This window comes from Erinaceus europaeus, chromosome 13 (assembly GCF_950295315.1).
Source record: "Erinaceus europaeus chromosome 13, mEriEur2.1, whole genome shotgun sequence".
NCBI lineage: Eukaryota > Metazoa > Chordata > Mammalia > Eulipotyphla > Erinaceidae > Erinaceus > Erinaceus europaeus.
This window is the reverse complement of record NC_080174.1, coordinates 91,899,194-91,915,450: the sequence shown is the minus strand read 5'-3', so window position 1 is coordinate 91,915,450 and position 16,257 is coordinate 91,899,194. Positions and strand designations below refer to the sequence as shown.

Sequence of the window (16,257 nt, the reverse complement as noted above, 5' to 3'; positions counted from 1 at the left end):
TTTTTTTATTACACACACACACAGAGTGGATAAGCATATATTGTGCTAAGGATTGAGCCTGGACCTCATGCTTGCAAGTCCATCGCTCTGCTGGTGCACCAACATTGTAGATTTTGTATGTGAAGTGGAGATAAAGGGAGTAAAGGTACAGTGGGGTGAGTAGGTCTGCAGGCAGACATGGCAGGTCTGTTTCCTCTGGCTGCACCAAAGTGAGACTCCACAGGCCCAAGTAAGAGGCACTTTAGGGCATGTCTAAGCGTCTCTGCATGTCTAAGACATTGGCTCTGGGGTGCTCACCAAGAAGAACCGGTGGCAGTTTTCTGCGAGTCTCTGGCCTGCGACCCTATGACTTGTCCCTTAAAGAGGAAGGCCCCACCTGCTCCCTCCCCTGCTCACAGCTCCCATCTGCTTGGGCCGCAGGTGCGGCGGCAGCACATGGAGCGTTGCACCAGCTTCCTGGTGGATGAGCTGGGTGTGGTGGACCGAGGCCAAGCTGGAGACCGCATCTTCTTCGTGTCTGCCAAGGAGGTGCTCAATGCGAGAATCCAGAAGGCCCAGGGCATGCCTGAAGGAGGTGAGTGGGGGACTGAGTCCTCGTCGCAGATATTGGAGACGCCGGCTTCTCACTGAGCCAGCCAGTGGGAAGCAGCTGGGGGTTGGGAGCTGGCTTTGGGGACTTGACAGTGAGAAGAGTCTCTAGGGAGAAGCCTGCTGCTTCCTAGCTCAGTGCCCAGTCCCCTTGGCTGTCTCGTTTTATTTATCTATTATTGGATAGAGACAGAAGTCCAGAGGGAAGGGAGAGGGGCAGAGACGGCTACAGCCCTGCTTCACTATTGATGAAGCTTCCCCCGGCAGGTGGGGACCACAGGCTTGAACCCAGGTGCTTGCGCACTGTAGAGTGTGCGCTTAACCAGCTGTGCCAGCACCTGCCTTGACTCTCTGCGGTGAGAGGGGAAAGGCGGAGAATTTCACCCTTTTCCTCTGCCCAGTGTTGATCCTATTAAAGTCTTATGGTTCCCCTAGGGGGCGCTCTTGCTGAAGGCTTCCAAGTGAGGATGTTTGAGTTTCAGAATTTTGAGAGGAGGTTTGAGGTGAGTCCTTTGCTTCTGGTACCTGGAGGTTCCCTGCCTCCCCGGCTCACCTGGCACATTCTCCTGACCCGTTGCCAGTGCCCTCTGCGGTGACTCGGCTCTGCCTCTGTGTTCCAGGAGTGCATCTCCCAGTCTGCAGTGAAGACCAAGTTCGAGCAGCACACAGTCCGTGCCAAGCAGATCGCAGAGGCCGTGCGCCTCATCATGGATTCCCTGCACATTGCGGCTCAGGAGCAACGGTGAGACCCCGGGCCATGGGAGTCGGGACCTCATGCCCTAGCTGGGGCTCTGGGAGGCCTCTGGTGTCCCCTGTGCCAGACTGTGATCTGGTCTGTGTCCCATCCTCCCTCCAGTCTTTAAAAAATCATCTTTGCGGGGATTGGGCGGTAGTCAGCAGGTTAAGCACATGTGACACTAAGTGCAAGGACGGATGTAAGGATCCCAGTTCAAACCCCCGGCTCCCCACCTTTAGGAGAGTTGCTTCACAGGTGATGAAGCAGGTCTGCAGGTGTCTCTTTCTCTCCCCTTTTCTGTCTTCCCTTCCTCTCTCTATTTCTCTCTGTCCTATCCAACAACAACAACAGTAATAACAACAATAAACAACAAGGGTAACAAAAGGGGAAAAAATGGCCTCCAGAAGCAGTGGATTTGTAGTGCAGGCACTGAGCCTCAGCAATAACCCTGGAGGCAAAAAGAAAGAGAGAGAGAAAAAAACCTTTGCTCTGGATAAGTTACAATAGAGGGGGTCCCAGAGAAACCACTCTAAGGTCTCCGATTAGGCGCACAGCACCGGCAGGGTTTGCTTTGTTTTCTCTTGAGGTAACGTCAGTTTCTAATACTGTTTACGTCTAAGCATCGTGGTTCTGCAAAAACACTTTCCTGCCTGAGGCCCTGAGGCCCCAGGTTCAGTCCTCAACATTTATAAGCTAGGGCTGAGCAGGGAGGGCTCTGGTCTAAAAGATAAATTCAGGCTACAGTTTCATTCCTCGTCAGCCTCCCAACTCCCCCACCTGTTGTGCTCACACTCTGCCACCGCACCCACTGGGCCGGCCCCACCCCAGTCCTCTCCCCTTCCCAGCTGGCAGCCTCAGGCCTGTAGCCCAGAGTCTAAGGGTCTGTTCCTGCCTGGTTTTGTCCCCTTGCTTGGTCTTTATGTCCCACAGATGAGCGTCTGTCTGTTTCCTCTCGTCTTCTTTGAGTCAGCACGGCCCATTAACCCATTTGTGCTGTCGCAAAAGCCAGGATTGTCTCTTTTTGGCTGAGTCGTTCTCAGCCGTGCATGTTGACCCCATTCCTTACCTGTTCATCTGCTGCTGGGCACTCGGGTAGTTTCCATGTCTTGGTCATTAGAAGTAGAGCTGCAGGGCGGGGGTAGACAGCATAGTGGTTCTGCAAGGAGACTCATGCCCGAGGCTCCAAAGTCCCAGCCTCCATCCCAGGCTCCATCCCCCATACCACCATTGGCCAGAGCTGAGCAGGGCTCTGGGAAAGAAGGAGCAGAGCTGCCGTGAACATATATATGCCTTACGTTATTGTTTCTTTTCTTTTTTTTTTTTTTTAAATATTTATTCCCTTTTGTTGCCCTTTTTTTTCATTGTTGTAGTTGTTGATGTCATCATCGTTGGATAGGACAGAGAGAAATGGAGAGAGGAGGGGAAGACAGAGAGGGGGAGAGAAAGACAGACACCTGCAGACCTGTTTCACCACCTGTGTAGTGACTGTCCTGCAGGTGGGGAGCCGGGGCTTTGAACCAGGATCCTTATGCCAGTCATTATGCTTTGTACCATGTGCGCTTAATTCGCTGCACTACTGCCCATGTTATTGTTTCTTAAGATTTCTACTGGGGACCAGTGGTTTCTAGTCATCAGTAAAGCACAGTAGCTTGTACATGCATGGCATTTCCACACAACCACACAGCCCCCACAGGGTCCTCCTGGCTATGTTATTTCTCAGCTGTAAGGGAGAACCCAGGAAGGAAGTGAGATTCCCTTCATGGGCTATTCCTCAGCGACAACTGTGATCAAGGATTTTGCGCTTAGTCCTCGCATCCATTTCAGGACTTTCTTTTTTGCCTGGACCCTATGGCAAAAAAGAAGGACCTATAACACTGCTTTGCCGTAGTACGTGTGCTGACTGGCGTTGTGGCATCCTTCCGTGCGTCCCTGTGCCTGGCTGGGCTGGGCTGGGCTGGGCTGGGCTGGGCTGGGCTGGGCTGGGCTGGGCTGGCCACCTCAGCATCGTGCTTGCTTGCTTGCTGTCTTCACTGGCACATGAAGTCGGTTGGACGCCATTTTTTTTTTTTTTTTTTTTTTGGCATAGAGACAGAAATTGAGAGGGGTGAGGGAGAGAGAGAGACAGACCCACAGCACTGCTTCACCACTCATGAGCCCCCTCGCCAGGGGGGACTTGCACCTGGGTCCTTGCGCATGTTCACATGTGCTCTCAACCAGCTGACCAGCTCCACCACCAGGTCAGGCGGCACTCTTGTCTCTCTTCCCTACACATTTCAAAGACTTGTTCCAAGATCAGCTCCTGGAGGCGGAACCCTTCTGTCTCAGGGCAGGCGTACGCGTTTTCCATTTCACTCGAGTGCTCTGGTTCCCCGGACCCTCTGTGCCCCTCGTAGTCCTAGCCTCAGCCTGTGCGCAGCCCAGGACTCCACATGGCAGTTCTTATCATCTTCTGGGTGAAGGGTGCTCCCTCTTGCTAGCCTCATTTCCTCGCTCACTGGGGGGCTGAACATGTCCTTTCCCCGTTGCTCACAGGCAGAAGTCGTGCTAAGCGCTCTGACAGCCTCCTCCCTGTCCTTCACCACCGTGTCTATGTCCAGGCGGGAGCGCGTGCCCCCCCCCTTGCACCCGGGGAGGGAGGAGCCCGTCACTGCGGGGCCGGCCGGGTGTTAGCTGGCTCCCTCCTGCTCCCCTGACCGGCTCTTCCCTCAGTGTTTACTGCCTGGAGACGCGGGAAGAGCGGCAGGAGCGGCTGAGGTTCATCGACAAGCAGCTGGAGCTGCTGGCCCAGGACTACAAACTGCGCATCAAGCAGATAACGGAAGAGGTCGAGAGGCAGGTGAGGAGCGGGGCGTGCACTGGGGAACTGCAGGCTGAGTCCGGCCGTGAATAGGAGCGGCTGGTGTCCTTCCCTGAGGGTCTCGGCCTGCAGAAGGGAACTGTGGGCCTGTGGCAGACACAGCCTGGCTCCCGGTGTTTCTGTCAGACCCAGACGGGTGCCCTGCTGGACTTTCTCCTTGTCTCAGCATCCAGCCTGCCATTCTCTGATGCTCCTCCTCCTTCAGAAACATTCCTTGGTTAAACATTAGAAATGGAGCTGCAGGGTGGGGGTCGACAGCATAGTGGTTCTGCAGAGAGACTCTCATGCTTGAAGCTCCAGAGTCCTAGGTTCAATCCCCCGCATCACCTTTCTGAGGGTCAGGAGGAGGTGCACCTGGTTAAGTGCACATATAGCACTAAATGGGGGGCCTGTGCAAGGATCCGGGTTTGAGGTCCCCCCTCCCCCCGCAGGGACACACTTTACAAGTGGCGAGGCAGGTCTGCAGGCGTCTCTCTCCCTTTCCCCTCTTAATGTCTCTCTGTCTTATTGAACAAAATGGAAGAAATGGCTGCCAGGAGCAATGGATTTGTACTGCCTGCACTGAGCCCCAGTGATAATCTTGGAGATAAAAAAGGAAGGAAGGGAGGGTCATTCCCGCAGCCTGGGAGGTGGTGCAGTGGACAAAGCATTGAGGCTCTCGGGCATGAGGTCCTGAGTTCTACCCCCTGCATTGCTTATGCCACAGAGATGCTGTCCTTTGCCCCCCCCCATATTAGATTAATAAATCTTTTTTTAAGCATGCATTTCATTGATCAGCTGAGGAAATGCTGGTTTTAGGGGAAGCACAGCCAGTGTTAGGCTCCGTGGGGCTCTTTCCAGGGATGGCAGCCCAGTCTTCCCACCTGTAGGTGTCCACCGCCATGGCCGAGGAAATCCGGCGCCTGTCCGTGCTGGTGGACGAGTACCAGATGGACTTCCACCCGTCTCCGGTCGTCCTCAAAGTGTACAAGAACGTGAGTCTGAGTGGCAGGCGCTCCCAACAGGCCTCTGCCACCAGCTCCTTCTGGCCGTCAGTGGCCGCTCTGAACACACTTAGCTTCAGCCCCTGCTGGTCTGTGTCAGCCCCGCGGCCAGAGAGACAGGACCCAGTTGTCTCTGGGAGCTTCTGACCTGCCTGTCTTCTGGCCGCAGGAGCTTCACCGCCATATAGAGGAAGGGCTGGGCCGGAACATGTCTGACCGCTGCTCCACGGCCATCACGGGCTCCCTGCAGACCATGCAGCAGGAGATGATAGGTCAGTACCCGGCTCGAGGTGCCGAAAGCTCAGTCTCAGAGGCCAGTCTGCAGAAAGCCGTCGGTTTGATGCTTCAGTTTGGGGAGGGTCTTGTGCTCACGGACTCGGGGAGCCACCGCGTGCTGCCACCTGGGGTTATCAGACTGCGAGTCGGGGCTGTCCCTTCGATCTCGTGTGCTAGAAGGTGTGGGTGGGGACCAGGGGCGTTGGTCTTCCCGACCAGACCAGAATCTTCTGACCCCACCGGCCTGCACATCCAGGCCTGGTTTCTGGACAGAGCCACCAGCGTCCTTGGCAGCAGCTGGCCTGGTCCCTGTTTTGGGGCTCAGCACTGGTGTGGCACCAGCCATGCTGAGTGGACACGCTCTCTCCCCTTTCTGTCCTGGCAGACGGCTTGAAGCCCCTGCTCCCTACATCTGTGCGGAGCCAGATGGACATGCTGGTCCCTCGGCAGTGCTTCTCCCTCAGCTACGACCTCAACTGTGACAAGCTGTGTGCTGACTTTCAGGAGGACATCGAGTTCCACTTTTCTCTTGGGTGGACCATGCTGGTGAATAGGTTCCTGGGCCCCAAGAACAGCCGCCGGGCCTTGATGGGCTACAACGACCAGGCAAGCAGAGCCCCAGCCTGGGCGTCAGTCAGTCTGCACCGCCTCCTCCAGACCCACGGACCTCGGAGGAAGGGGCCCTGGGACTAACAGTTGCCACAGAGCCACCTACCTTTCCCTAATCACACACACATTGGTAAAATGGCAAGCGTTGTATTTCTTTCTTTCTTTGCCTCCAGGGTTATTTCTGGGGCTTGGTGCCAGCACTACAAATCCACTGCTCCCGGAGGCTATTTTTTCAGTTTTAATGGATAGAACAGAGAGAAGTTGAGAGAGGAGGGGAGATAGAGAGTGAGAGAGAAAGACAGTCACCTGCAGACCTGCTTCACCGCTTGTGAAGTGTCCCCCCTGCAGCTGAGGGAGCTGCGGGCTCGAACCCAGATCCTTGCGCAGGTGCTTGTACTTAGTACTGTGTGCGCTTAACCAGGTGCGCCACTGCCCTCCCCCCCCCCCCATTTTTTTCTCCAGAATACATTCAGCCAAGTATGGAACTCTTAAATTGAGATGACTGAGAACCATCCATACACCACTTCAGAGTGCACACTGCAGAACGCCTGTCTCTGTGTCACTTGAGTGACTGTGTGTCTGCTCGTGGTTCACGCCCCATCCTTGGGGCCCTCTGGTCTCCACGTTCAGGGCTGGTGGGCCTGGGCTGGCAGGTCTGCTCTGAAGCCAGAATCTTCCATCACCACGTTTCTCCCCCTTTGTGCCCATGTCATTGATCCAGCTGCTGGCCCTGGGGCTCACTCAGGGCTCCGCCAGCTGAATTGTGACGAGTCCTCCTCCCATCATGGCTCTTCAGGTCCAGCGTCCCATTCCTCTGACACCAGCCAACCCCAGCATGCCTCCCCTGCCCCAGGGCTCGCTCACCCAGGAAGAGCTCATGGTGTCCATGGTCACCGGCCTGGCCTCCTTGACATCGAGAACGTCCATGGGCATCCTCGTGGTGGGAGGAGTGGTCAGTAACAAGCCCTGGCAGCGGGGGTGGGGGTGAGGGCTGGGGGCTTTCTCAGAACCCTGCTTGGGGTGGGGGGCAGGTGTTGAGGGTGCTGTGAGGACCCTGCTTGGTGGGCTGGTGGTGCCCTGAGGGCCCTGGTGGAGGTGCTGGTGGCGGTCTGGGGGTTGCAGCTCTGAGCAGGAACTCTGGAGGGAGACAGCCCCGCCAATCGCTATCTTCCCGTAGGTGTGGAAGGCAGTGGGCTGGCGACTCATCGCGCTGTCCTTTGGGCTCTACGGCCTGCTCTATGTCTACGAGCGTCTGACCTGGACCACGAAGGCCAAGGAGAGGGCCTTCAAGCGCCAGTTTGTGGAGTATGCCAGCGAGAAGCTGCAGCTCATCATCAGCTACACAGGCTCCAACTGCAGCCACCAGGTCCAGCAGTGAGTTGACTGCCCGTCGAGAGCGCGGTGCCCTCCCTCCCTCATGGTGTGCACTGTCTCTTGGTGGGGGTGCTCACCCTGCCAGGGTGCTGATGGGTACTGAGTGCCGACTAGCTCTGCAGTAGGACCCTGAATTGGGTCAGTAGGACCCCAAGGAGGGGAGATGGGGAGGTGAAGTATATTACTTGTTTTGTTCAGTTTCTTTCCTCAGAGCCCTGCTCAGCTCTGGCTGGTGGTGGTGTGGGGGATTGAACCTGGGACTTTGGAGCCCCGGGCATCAGAGTCTCTGCATAAGCATTATGCTGTCTCTCCAGCCTGAGAGATATTACCTGTAAGATTTTCTTTTTTTTTTTTTTTCTTTCGCCTCCAGGGTTATTGCTGGGGCTCGATGGCACGAATTTACTGTTCCTGGAGGCTATTTTTTCTCCTTTTGTTGCCCTTGTTTTTTATTGTTATTGTAGTTATTATTGTTGTTATTGATGTTGGCGTTGTTAGATAGGACAGGGAGAAATGGAGAGGAGGGAAAGACAGAGAGGGGGAGAGAAATATAGACACCTGCAGACCTGCTTCACCACCTGTGAAGAGACTCCCCTGCAGGTGGGGAGCTGGGGGCTTGAACCAGGATCCTTATGCCGGTCCTTGGCACTTTGCACCATGTGTGCTTAACCTGCTGCGCTACAGCCTGACCACCCCCCCCTTCTTTTTAAGGTTGCTTTGTAGAAGTAACAGCCTTGAGTGGGAGAAACAACATAGTGGTCATGCAAAAAGATTTCGTACCTGAGGCTCCAAAGTCCCAGGTTCATCTCTAGCACCAACATAAGCCAGAGTTCAGCAGCACTCAATAAAATAAAACAAAAATCACAAATAAAAAACCAACAGCACATAGTTGCTTTGAAATTTTCTGCCATTGCCCCCTCCCCCCCTTTTTTTTGCCACCAGTGTTACCGCTGGGGTTTAGTGCCTGCATGACAAATTCACCATTCCAGGGGGCATTTGTCATGTCCTCCCCCTTTATTTGAGAGAGGAGGGAAAAAAAGAAAAAGAAGGGGACAGAAACATCTGCAGCTCCGTTTCACCGCTCGTGTAGCTTCCTCCCTGTAGGTGGGGCCCAGGGGCTCGAACCGGGGTCCTCGAGCACTGCAGTGTATGCACTCAAGCTTGTGGGCACCACCTTGCTTCCTCCTGGCACGTGCGGAGTCGGGAGTGCGTGGCTGGACCCGGGTGGCAGGGAAGAATGTGCCGGCTGCCTGCTTAGCTGTGCACCTGTTCTCCCCCGCCCCCGAGCTGTCTGAAGCAGACAAGTAGATTGAGACTTGAAGAGCGGCTGCTTGTTCCCTGCCACTCACCTGACTGGCAGCAGAGTCAGGCACTGTGCCGAGTGCCCAGGATGCCTGGGACCACTGTGGGCAGGAGTCCCTGCAGGGGGGAGAGGGAGCAGCGCTGGGGGGACCCTCTGAGGGTGAGCTAGAAAGAACAAGCCACAGAGGTGCAGCTGATGTCAACCCTCCCCTCAGGGAACTGTCGGGAACCTTTGCTCACCTGTGCCAGCAAGTCGATGTCACCCGGGAGAATCTGGAGCAGGAAATTGCCGCCATGAACAAGAAGATCGAGGTTCTCAACTCACTTCAAAGCAAAGCCAAGTTGCTAAGGTGAGCTCGGCAGGGGCGGTGGGTTCCGTGGCTTCGCTGAGCCTTGTGGGTGGAGACTTGGCCTCAGTGCTGGAAGAGACAAGAACACGGTCCCTGCTTTTGAGGTGCTTGTAGCCGGGGGCAGGGGCCAGTGGAGGAAGTGGGCAGGGGCTGCTGTGAGTTGAGGCTAGCTCACTGGCTCTGTGAACACGCCTTGGGGCTGGGTCTTCAGAGGTTAAGTGACTGAACTCCACGCACTGAGGGAGCTGAGCAGCACCATCTATGAAGTCCTGGGGCCACTGGCCTGGACCCCTATACTCTCCACTTTCCTTTGAGCAGTTTACCCCCAGGGCATCTGACCAGGTAGTTGGCGTCAGGCAGAGTAGGGATTGGAACCCACTACTGTCTGGGTCTCTGTGAAGCCAGGCTCCATTTTGGAGTCAGGAGGGTTCTGGCCCGGGTGCTCACTCGGGCAGATCTCTGAGTCCCCGAGTCAGATCTCATGATACAATGGCACAGAAAAGTGCTCTTGAGAAGCCCTCAGCCCACTCTGCTGAGATAGCATCAGGCCCCGGGGACCCCGTGCTTCCTGCCTCCGCCCCTGACGTCAGTGCCCGGGCGTCAGCCCTCAACTCACACGTGGACTTCCCCTGCCCTGACTCCCTGGCTGTGTGCGTGTGCCCTCCCTGTTGCACCACCCTGCGACGCTGTACTCATGCCATGGCAAGTGTGTGTGTGTGTGGTTAATCTGCTGCTTATCAGGCCCAGGGTCAGGGCTCAGCAGCTTAACTGTGCTGCTACTTTTTAAATACTTTTATTTACTTATTAGATAGGGACAGAGAGAAGTTGAGAGTGGAGAGTTGAGAGTGCAGCCCTGCTTCACTGCTTCACCACTCATGAAGTGTCCCCCCCTGCAGGTGGGGACCAGGGGCTTGAACCTGGGTCTTTGTTCACTGTAATGTGAGCACTTAGCCAGGTGCACCACCGCCTGGCCCCAGCTTGGCTTCCTTTAGCAGGTCAAACCCCAAGTTCCCAGCCATCCAGGGACAAGCCCGTGATGGTAGAGGGAAGCCAGTACAGGCCCCGAGAGTTGAGACGAGGCCAACTTCAGCTGATATATCCTGTGGCCTGAGGGAGTCATCTAACCTCTCTAGGCCTCCTTTCCCTGGTCTGTGAAGCAAATAAACCTGTGGATCTCAAAGCCTGGGCACGGGTGTGGGCACATTACATCCCTAGGTCGTCTTGCCAGTACGTAAGGCTCACGACCTGCCGTCCGCTGCTGCCTTTGTAAACAGCCCTTTCCTCACAGGAACAAGGCCGGCTGGCTGGACAGCGAGCTCAACATGTTCACACACCAGTACCTGCAGCCCAGCAGATAGTGGGGCCGAGCTGGAGCCGCTGGAGCCGGCGGTGCTCGCTAGGGGGCCTCCGTTGCCACCGCCACGGCCACCACCGTGAGGATGAGCGCGCACCTGTGCCTCGCACCCCTTCCGGCCCTCAAGCGCTAGTCATGTCCCCCTCCCCTCCCCTGCTGCTGAAGGGAGCCACCCGCTCGCACCCTAGAGGAGACTTTTATCACACACCCCGTGGACAGCACGGTACCGAGGAGCGAGTCCCGTCTCTGCTTCGTCAGGTTCACTTGATGGGAAATCGCTCGATCGCTCAGCAGGGTCTCAGCAGGGTCTCGGGAGCTCCCAGCCTTGCGGAACGCCTGCGCGGAGCCCTTGATGGCGTCTGCAGGCGCCCTGTCGCCGGCCAACACCCACACTGGCCCGGGCACCTGCGGAGAGGGGCCACCGTGTGGCACAGGGGCGGGAGACTTTTCCTCCCAGATCGCATCAGAAACCCTGCCAGGAAGGCCGAGTGCGCCCCGGCTCGCAGCCGCGTGTCTGACCCTGTGGCTTCGCTGCTTCGTCCTGTTGGCAGGGCCTTTCGGATGCGCCTGGGTGGTGGGGCTCAGCACTCCCTGTGGCACGAGGGAAGGGGAAAGCGTCTGGGGAAAACGTGTGGAGCGACTGGCGTGGCAGCGATGCTTCAGGGAGAGAGGGTTTAGATGGGGTATGTCCCCATGTGGGCCGCCAGAGCAGGGCTGTTAACTCCACGAGAGGTGCTGTTGCTCCCTTTTCCTCGTTTGTCCTGTGCTGTGTCAGTCCTCGGCTGTGTGGCCTGCTTTGGCTCATGGTGGGGGCGGGTTTTGGTGTAGATCGTCAGAGGATGTCGTAGGAAAGACGGTGGGAAGAGACCCGAGTCAGTGTGAAGCAGGGCCCTTTGACGTCACTCACTCAGGCTCATGGGACCTGAGGCCCCACATCCACCCACCCAGCAGCTGATGCATTTCCGTTAGGCCCTTTAAGAGACATGCCCTGCCCCTGCCTCCCATTAACCACCCTGGACTTACCAGCTGAGGCACATCAGTTGGCCCTTGCACCCCGAGCATCGACTGGCACCCAGGCGGCCTCCCGTTGACTGAGAAACGTTCCCTGCTGTTGCTGATCAGAGTGGGGGCAGGTTCCTGGCTCCAGAGTGTTAACTGTGTGTGGAAGCAGCCTTTGGGTGACAGTCTTAGCAGTGCAGACTAGAGAACTTTCCAGAAAGCAGCACCTCTCTCCCAGAAAGAGGCCGGGCTCAGGCCGCGATGCCGGCTTTCTCCTCCTTTCTGAATCCAGCCACCTTTGCCGACGGGGCAGTGAGTTGGTGACCTCTGCTCTCTGATGGTGGTTGTGCGGGACTGTCCTCCAGGTCCCTACTGGCCCCGCAGGCCCTCGGCCTACCCTGCTCTGTGGAACAGGGTGGTGGATATTGCCAGGTTCAGCCGGTAGGGGAGGATGTTCCAGAGCATTCTGCCAGGCCTAGGTGACAGTCCCAACAAATCAGTGTCACACAATTCGAATGAATTTCGTGCTTTTTGAAAAAAACATGATTTATAATAACATGACTTTTTTTTTAATGTAGCCCCTGGGCATGAAATGGAATGGGATCTTGAACCTCTTACACCTTAAGTAAAATTGACACCACTACGGAAGAGACTTTCAAAAGCACTTTAACTTCATGCTGCTTACCCTGTTCTGTGTTCCTCTGTTCATCGCCGGAGTGTGAGATGTGCTTGACAATGAGTTTTTCTCTAATGTATTTAAAGTGATATACTTGCTGAATCATCCTGTATCATTGCTGGTAATATTGCAAACTAAAATAAAACCTAGTTGGGAGTCCTTTGTGCCACCTCTGCAGACTCACTTTGACAGAACCACGTTGGCGGCTGTATTTTGAGATGACCTTGACTTTGATTAGGGGACGCTCCCGTTAGAGTGGTGATCTGCCTGTGGGTTCCTCCTTACTCTAAAAAAGGAATCTGATACTTCTTAGAAGAGCAGGCGGTGTAACTGATCTTTAGGACCAGGAAATCAAGAATGATTTCTTGACAGATTACACCGAATCTCTAGACCACTCATTTTTCACTTTTAAAAAAAGTACATCTATATATATAGTGACTCAGATTGGTCCACCCTACTTTGCTTTCTGAGAAGTTTCTGTGACCTTTTCAGTTGTCAAAGGGCCCTCAGCAGCTACTTCTGTGACGAGTCAGTTCCTCTGGCCCTCCACACCTGTCCCCTGGGTGTTGGCACCCACCTGTCCAGTCAGTTCAGAGGCTCCCCGACTCCACGTCTCAGTGGCTGGCAGCCTCGTCCTCACTGATTCTCTGGCTACAGGGCTGGCAAAGTAACTCGCTAGTGCTCTGCTTTGTGATGTACACAGTCCAGGTTTGAGCCTGGGCACCACTACATTGAAGGGAACTTTGGTCCGATGGGGTCTCTCTCCCCTCTGGAAAAAAAAAAATGTCATCCTGGATTCCACTATCACGTCACAAAAAACCTTCAAAACCTTTAACCGACAACTAGCCCACTCGTTTGCCACCACCACCCTGGCCCAGGAACTGAACTGCCATCGAATTTGTCGCCTCCCGTGCCCTTTGGTGCAGCCAAGGTGACCTTAATGTTGATTTGAAATAGAATTCATGTCATTTTGCAAAACCCTGCTCTGAACCCCGTCCTCCCAGTGGTTGACGCCCAAGCCCTGTGGGCCCCTCAGAATCTGCACTGCCTCAGGCCCACTACCTGCTTGTTTCCTGGCTCCTGTGTTGGCTCAGCTGACTCCTTGCTGCCCCCTGGGACTACTGAACACACTTTAATTTTGATTATCTTTATTTATTGAATAGAGATAACCAGAAATCAAGAGGGAAGGGGTTGATAGAGAAAGAGAGAGACACCTGCAGCCCTGCTTCACTACTTGCAAAGCTTTTCCCCTGTAGGTGGGGAAAACATAAAGACGCGGGGCTTGAACCTGGGTCTTCATGTGCTGTAACAGGTGCCACCACCTACCTCCCTGAAAACACTTCTCCACAAGACCTTTTGTCCTGGTATTGAAGTGGAAAAGAGAATGTTAAGGATAGACGGAGTTAACCAAGCGAGCTGCAGGAAGGAGAGAAGTCCAGGTGGCAGCAGACCCCGAGAAAGCCCCCCAGCAGTGGGATATTTCACCCTGACAGGCCGCGGAGCTTCTGAGTCCCGCTGCTAACGTCCCCCAGACACGGCTCTGCGGGGAAAGGCGCCCAGACCCTGAGCGGTGGCTCCACGTCCACCCCCCTTTCCCTGCAGCCTCTGCTCTGTGCTGAGCTTGCTGGACCATCCCTGTGCTCAGGGCCCAGAAGGCTCTTTCTGCGGCCTGTTCACACTAATGAATTTCCTCCTCGTGGATGCTGTCAGCTGGCTCTGGTTCTCGAACCCGCAACAGTCTTTCAGATAATGGCCACAGCTGGTTAATTCCCTGATCTGGAGAACAGAATTGCCACTTCAATATGTGTGTCCAAGCTACCTCATGTGCAATCCTTTCTCTTCCCTGGAACTCTTGAGTGTCCTCTCCCCTGAAATGTGTGTAGCTTAGACATTTCCCCTACTAGTCATTATTAAGATGGCTAGGCTAGAACAAGCTGTGAAATACACCATGTCTGTTTTTATCCTGTGTGCAGCATTTCCAGACCCAAGTCAGCACGTGCCGCCTTAATAAATCCGGCCGGGAGTCTGGCGGTAGCAGCAGGTTAAGCTCACATGGTGCAAAGCACAAGGACCGGCGAAAGGATCCTGGTTCGAGTCCCCGGCTCCCCACCTGCAGGGGTGTCGCTCCACAGGCGGTGAAGCAGGTCTGCAGGTGTCTGTCTTTCTCTCTGCCTCTTTGTCTTCCCCTTCTCTCTCCATTTCTCTCTGTCCTATCTAACGACGATGATATCAATAACTACAACAACAACAATAAAAGAAAATCCGGCCTTCACAGGAGTCCTCACTGACCTCCAACACCGGTGGATACAATGACTAGGTTCTACTGGGCACTTGCTCTTCATGGACCTGATGCCAGTGGCTTGCAGGTGCACTGTGGGTCTAGCGATTGGTGTCCTCAGCTCCGCCAGGAAGCACTGGGGACCAGCGCAGATCACAGCAGCTGAAGGAGACTGCAGTGATGGAGACTGGACTGGAGTCCACGTCCTAATTTCCCTGGATTCCAGGACTTTCAATATATTTTTATGTGTTCATAGGGTATGAGTTTGACATCAAACTGAGGAGATCTTTTTCTTTTCTTTTTTGCCTCCAGGGTTATTGCTGGGGCTCAGTGCCTGCTCTACAAATCCACTGCTACTGGAGGCCATTTTCCCAATTTTTGTTGCCCTTGTTGCATCCCTGTTGCTACTATTACTGTTGTCATTGCTGTTGTTGTTGGATGGGACAGAGAGAAATGGAGAGAGGAGGGAAAGAGAGGGAGAGAGAAAGGTAGACACCTGCAGACCTGCTTCACTGCCTATGAAGCGACTCCCTTGCAGGTGGGGAGCTGGGGGCTCGAACCAGGATCTAGAGCAGCTAGCTGGTCCTTATGCTTTGCACTATGTGCGCTTAACCTGGTGCGCTACTGCGCAGAGCCCCCTCCTCCCCACTTTTTTTTTTCATTTGATAGGACAGAGTGATATTGAGGGGAAGGTAGACAGAGGGAGAGAAAGAAAGACACCTATAGACCTGCTTCACTGTGAAGTGGACCCCTTGCAGGTGGGGAGCAGGGGGCTTGAACCCCGGTCCTTTTGCACAGTACTATGTGTGCTTAACGGCGTGTTACAACCCGGCCCCCTGTACATTTTTTTTTTCCAGTCTTAACCCCACAGTTAGGATGCTGGACTGGCAAAGTTCACTTGGATAACTGGATAATGTGATTGCTTTGTCATGGGCACAACCTGGGCTCCAGCCGGGACCCCACATCACTGAAGGGAGCTTCTGTGCTATGGTATCTTTTTCTCTCTTGCTCTGGCTCTATCTTTCTCTCTGAAAGAGTTAACCTGGAGTAGTGAAGAAAAGCAGACAAGAAAGAAAGAGAAGAAAGAAAACATGATCCCATGTGCACAGGTGAAAACCAGAACAGTGAACTCTAACACAGGTGTCTTCTCACTAGGAAGCTGCCACCTGCTCCCCCCACCTAGTCACCAGTAAAAAAGAGGCTTTCTTGGGGCCGGCCAGGTGGTGGCATACCTGGTTAAGCGCACATAGTACGAAGCATAAGGATCCCGGTTCGAGCCCCCCTCCCCACCTGGGGGGGTGTGGGGGTCACTTCACAAGCAACAAAGCAGGCCTGAAGGTGTCTTTCTCTCCCCTTCTCTGTCTTCCCCTCCTTTCTCAAGTTCTCTCTGTCCTATCCAACAAAACAAAAAAGAAAAAAAAAGGAAAAAATGGCCACCAGGAGAAGTGGATTCATAGTGTAGGCACTGAGCCCCAGCAATAACCCTGGAGGCAAAAAAAAAAAAAAAGAAAGAAAAGACTTTCTGGGGCCGGGTGGTGGTGCACCTGGTTAAGCACACACATCACAGTGTGAAAGGACCCAGGTTCAAGCCCCTGGGCCCCACCTGCAGGAGGAAAGCTTTCCTAGTGATGAAGCCTCTCTTTCTCTCAATCTCCTTCTCCCCTCTCGATTTCTGGCCTTCTCTATCCAGTATATAAATAAAGATAATAAAAATAATTAAAAAGAAAAGAAGAGGCTTTCTCCACTAGGTTGCCTCACTCAGACGCATTCCTGTGGGTTCTCACAGCACCTCGGCAGCCCACTGAGTTCTGAGGAAACCAGGGAGGCTGGGATGTGGGGCCTCTCGTAACAACACAATCTCACAAGTATTTGGCCAGG

At 54.6% G+C, this 16,257-nt stretch overlaps 1 protein-coding gene across 1 annotated transcript in view; it reads left to right on the top strand.

Annotated features, from left to right (window-relative positions):
• MFN2 (mitofusin 2) overlaps positions 1-12,270 on the top strand; it is a 29,960-nt gene extending 17,690 nt beyond the window's left edge. The window contains exons 9-19 of the mRNA XM_016192529.2: positions 421-574; positions 1,024-1,091; positions 1,209-1,330; positions 4,034-4,160; positions 5,051-5,155; positions 5,334-5,436; positions 5,826-6,046; positions 6,846-7,001; positions 7,227-7,423; positions 8,938-9,072; positions 10,361-12,270. Coding sequence (XP_016048015.1) covers positions 421-574; positions 1,024-1,091; positions 1,209-1,330; positions 4,034-4,160; positions 5,051-5,155; positions 5,334-5,436; positions 5,826-6,046; positions 6,846-7,001; positions 7,227-7,423; positions 8,938-9,072; positions 10,361-10,430 — 1,458 coding nt within the window. The 3' untranslated portion in view covers positions 10,431-12,270. The remainder of the gene's footprint in view (positions 1-420; positions 575-1,023; positions 1,092-1,208; positions 1,331-4,033; positions 4,161-5,050; positions 5,156-5,333; positions 5,437-5,825; positions 6,047-6,845; positions 7,002-7,226; positions 7,424-8,937; positions 9,073-10,360) is intronic.
• Positions 12,271-16,257: the final 3,987 nt, after the last annotated feature.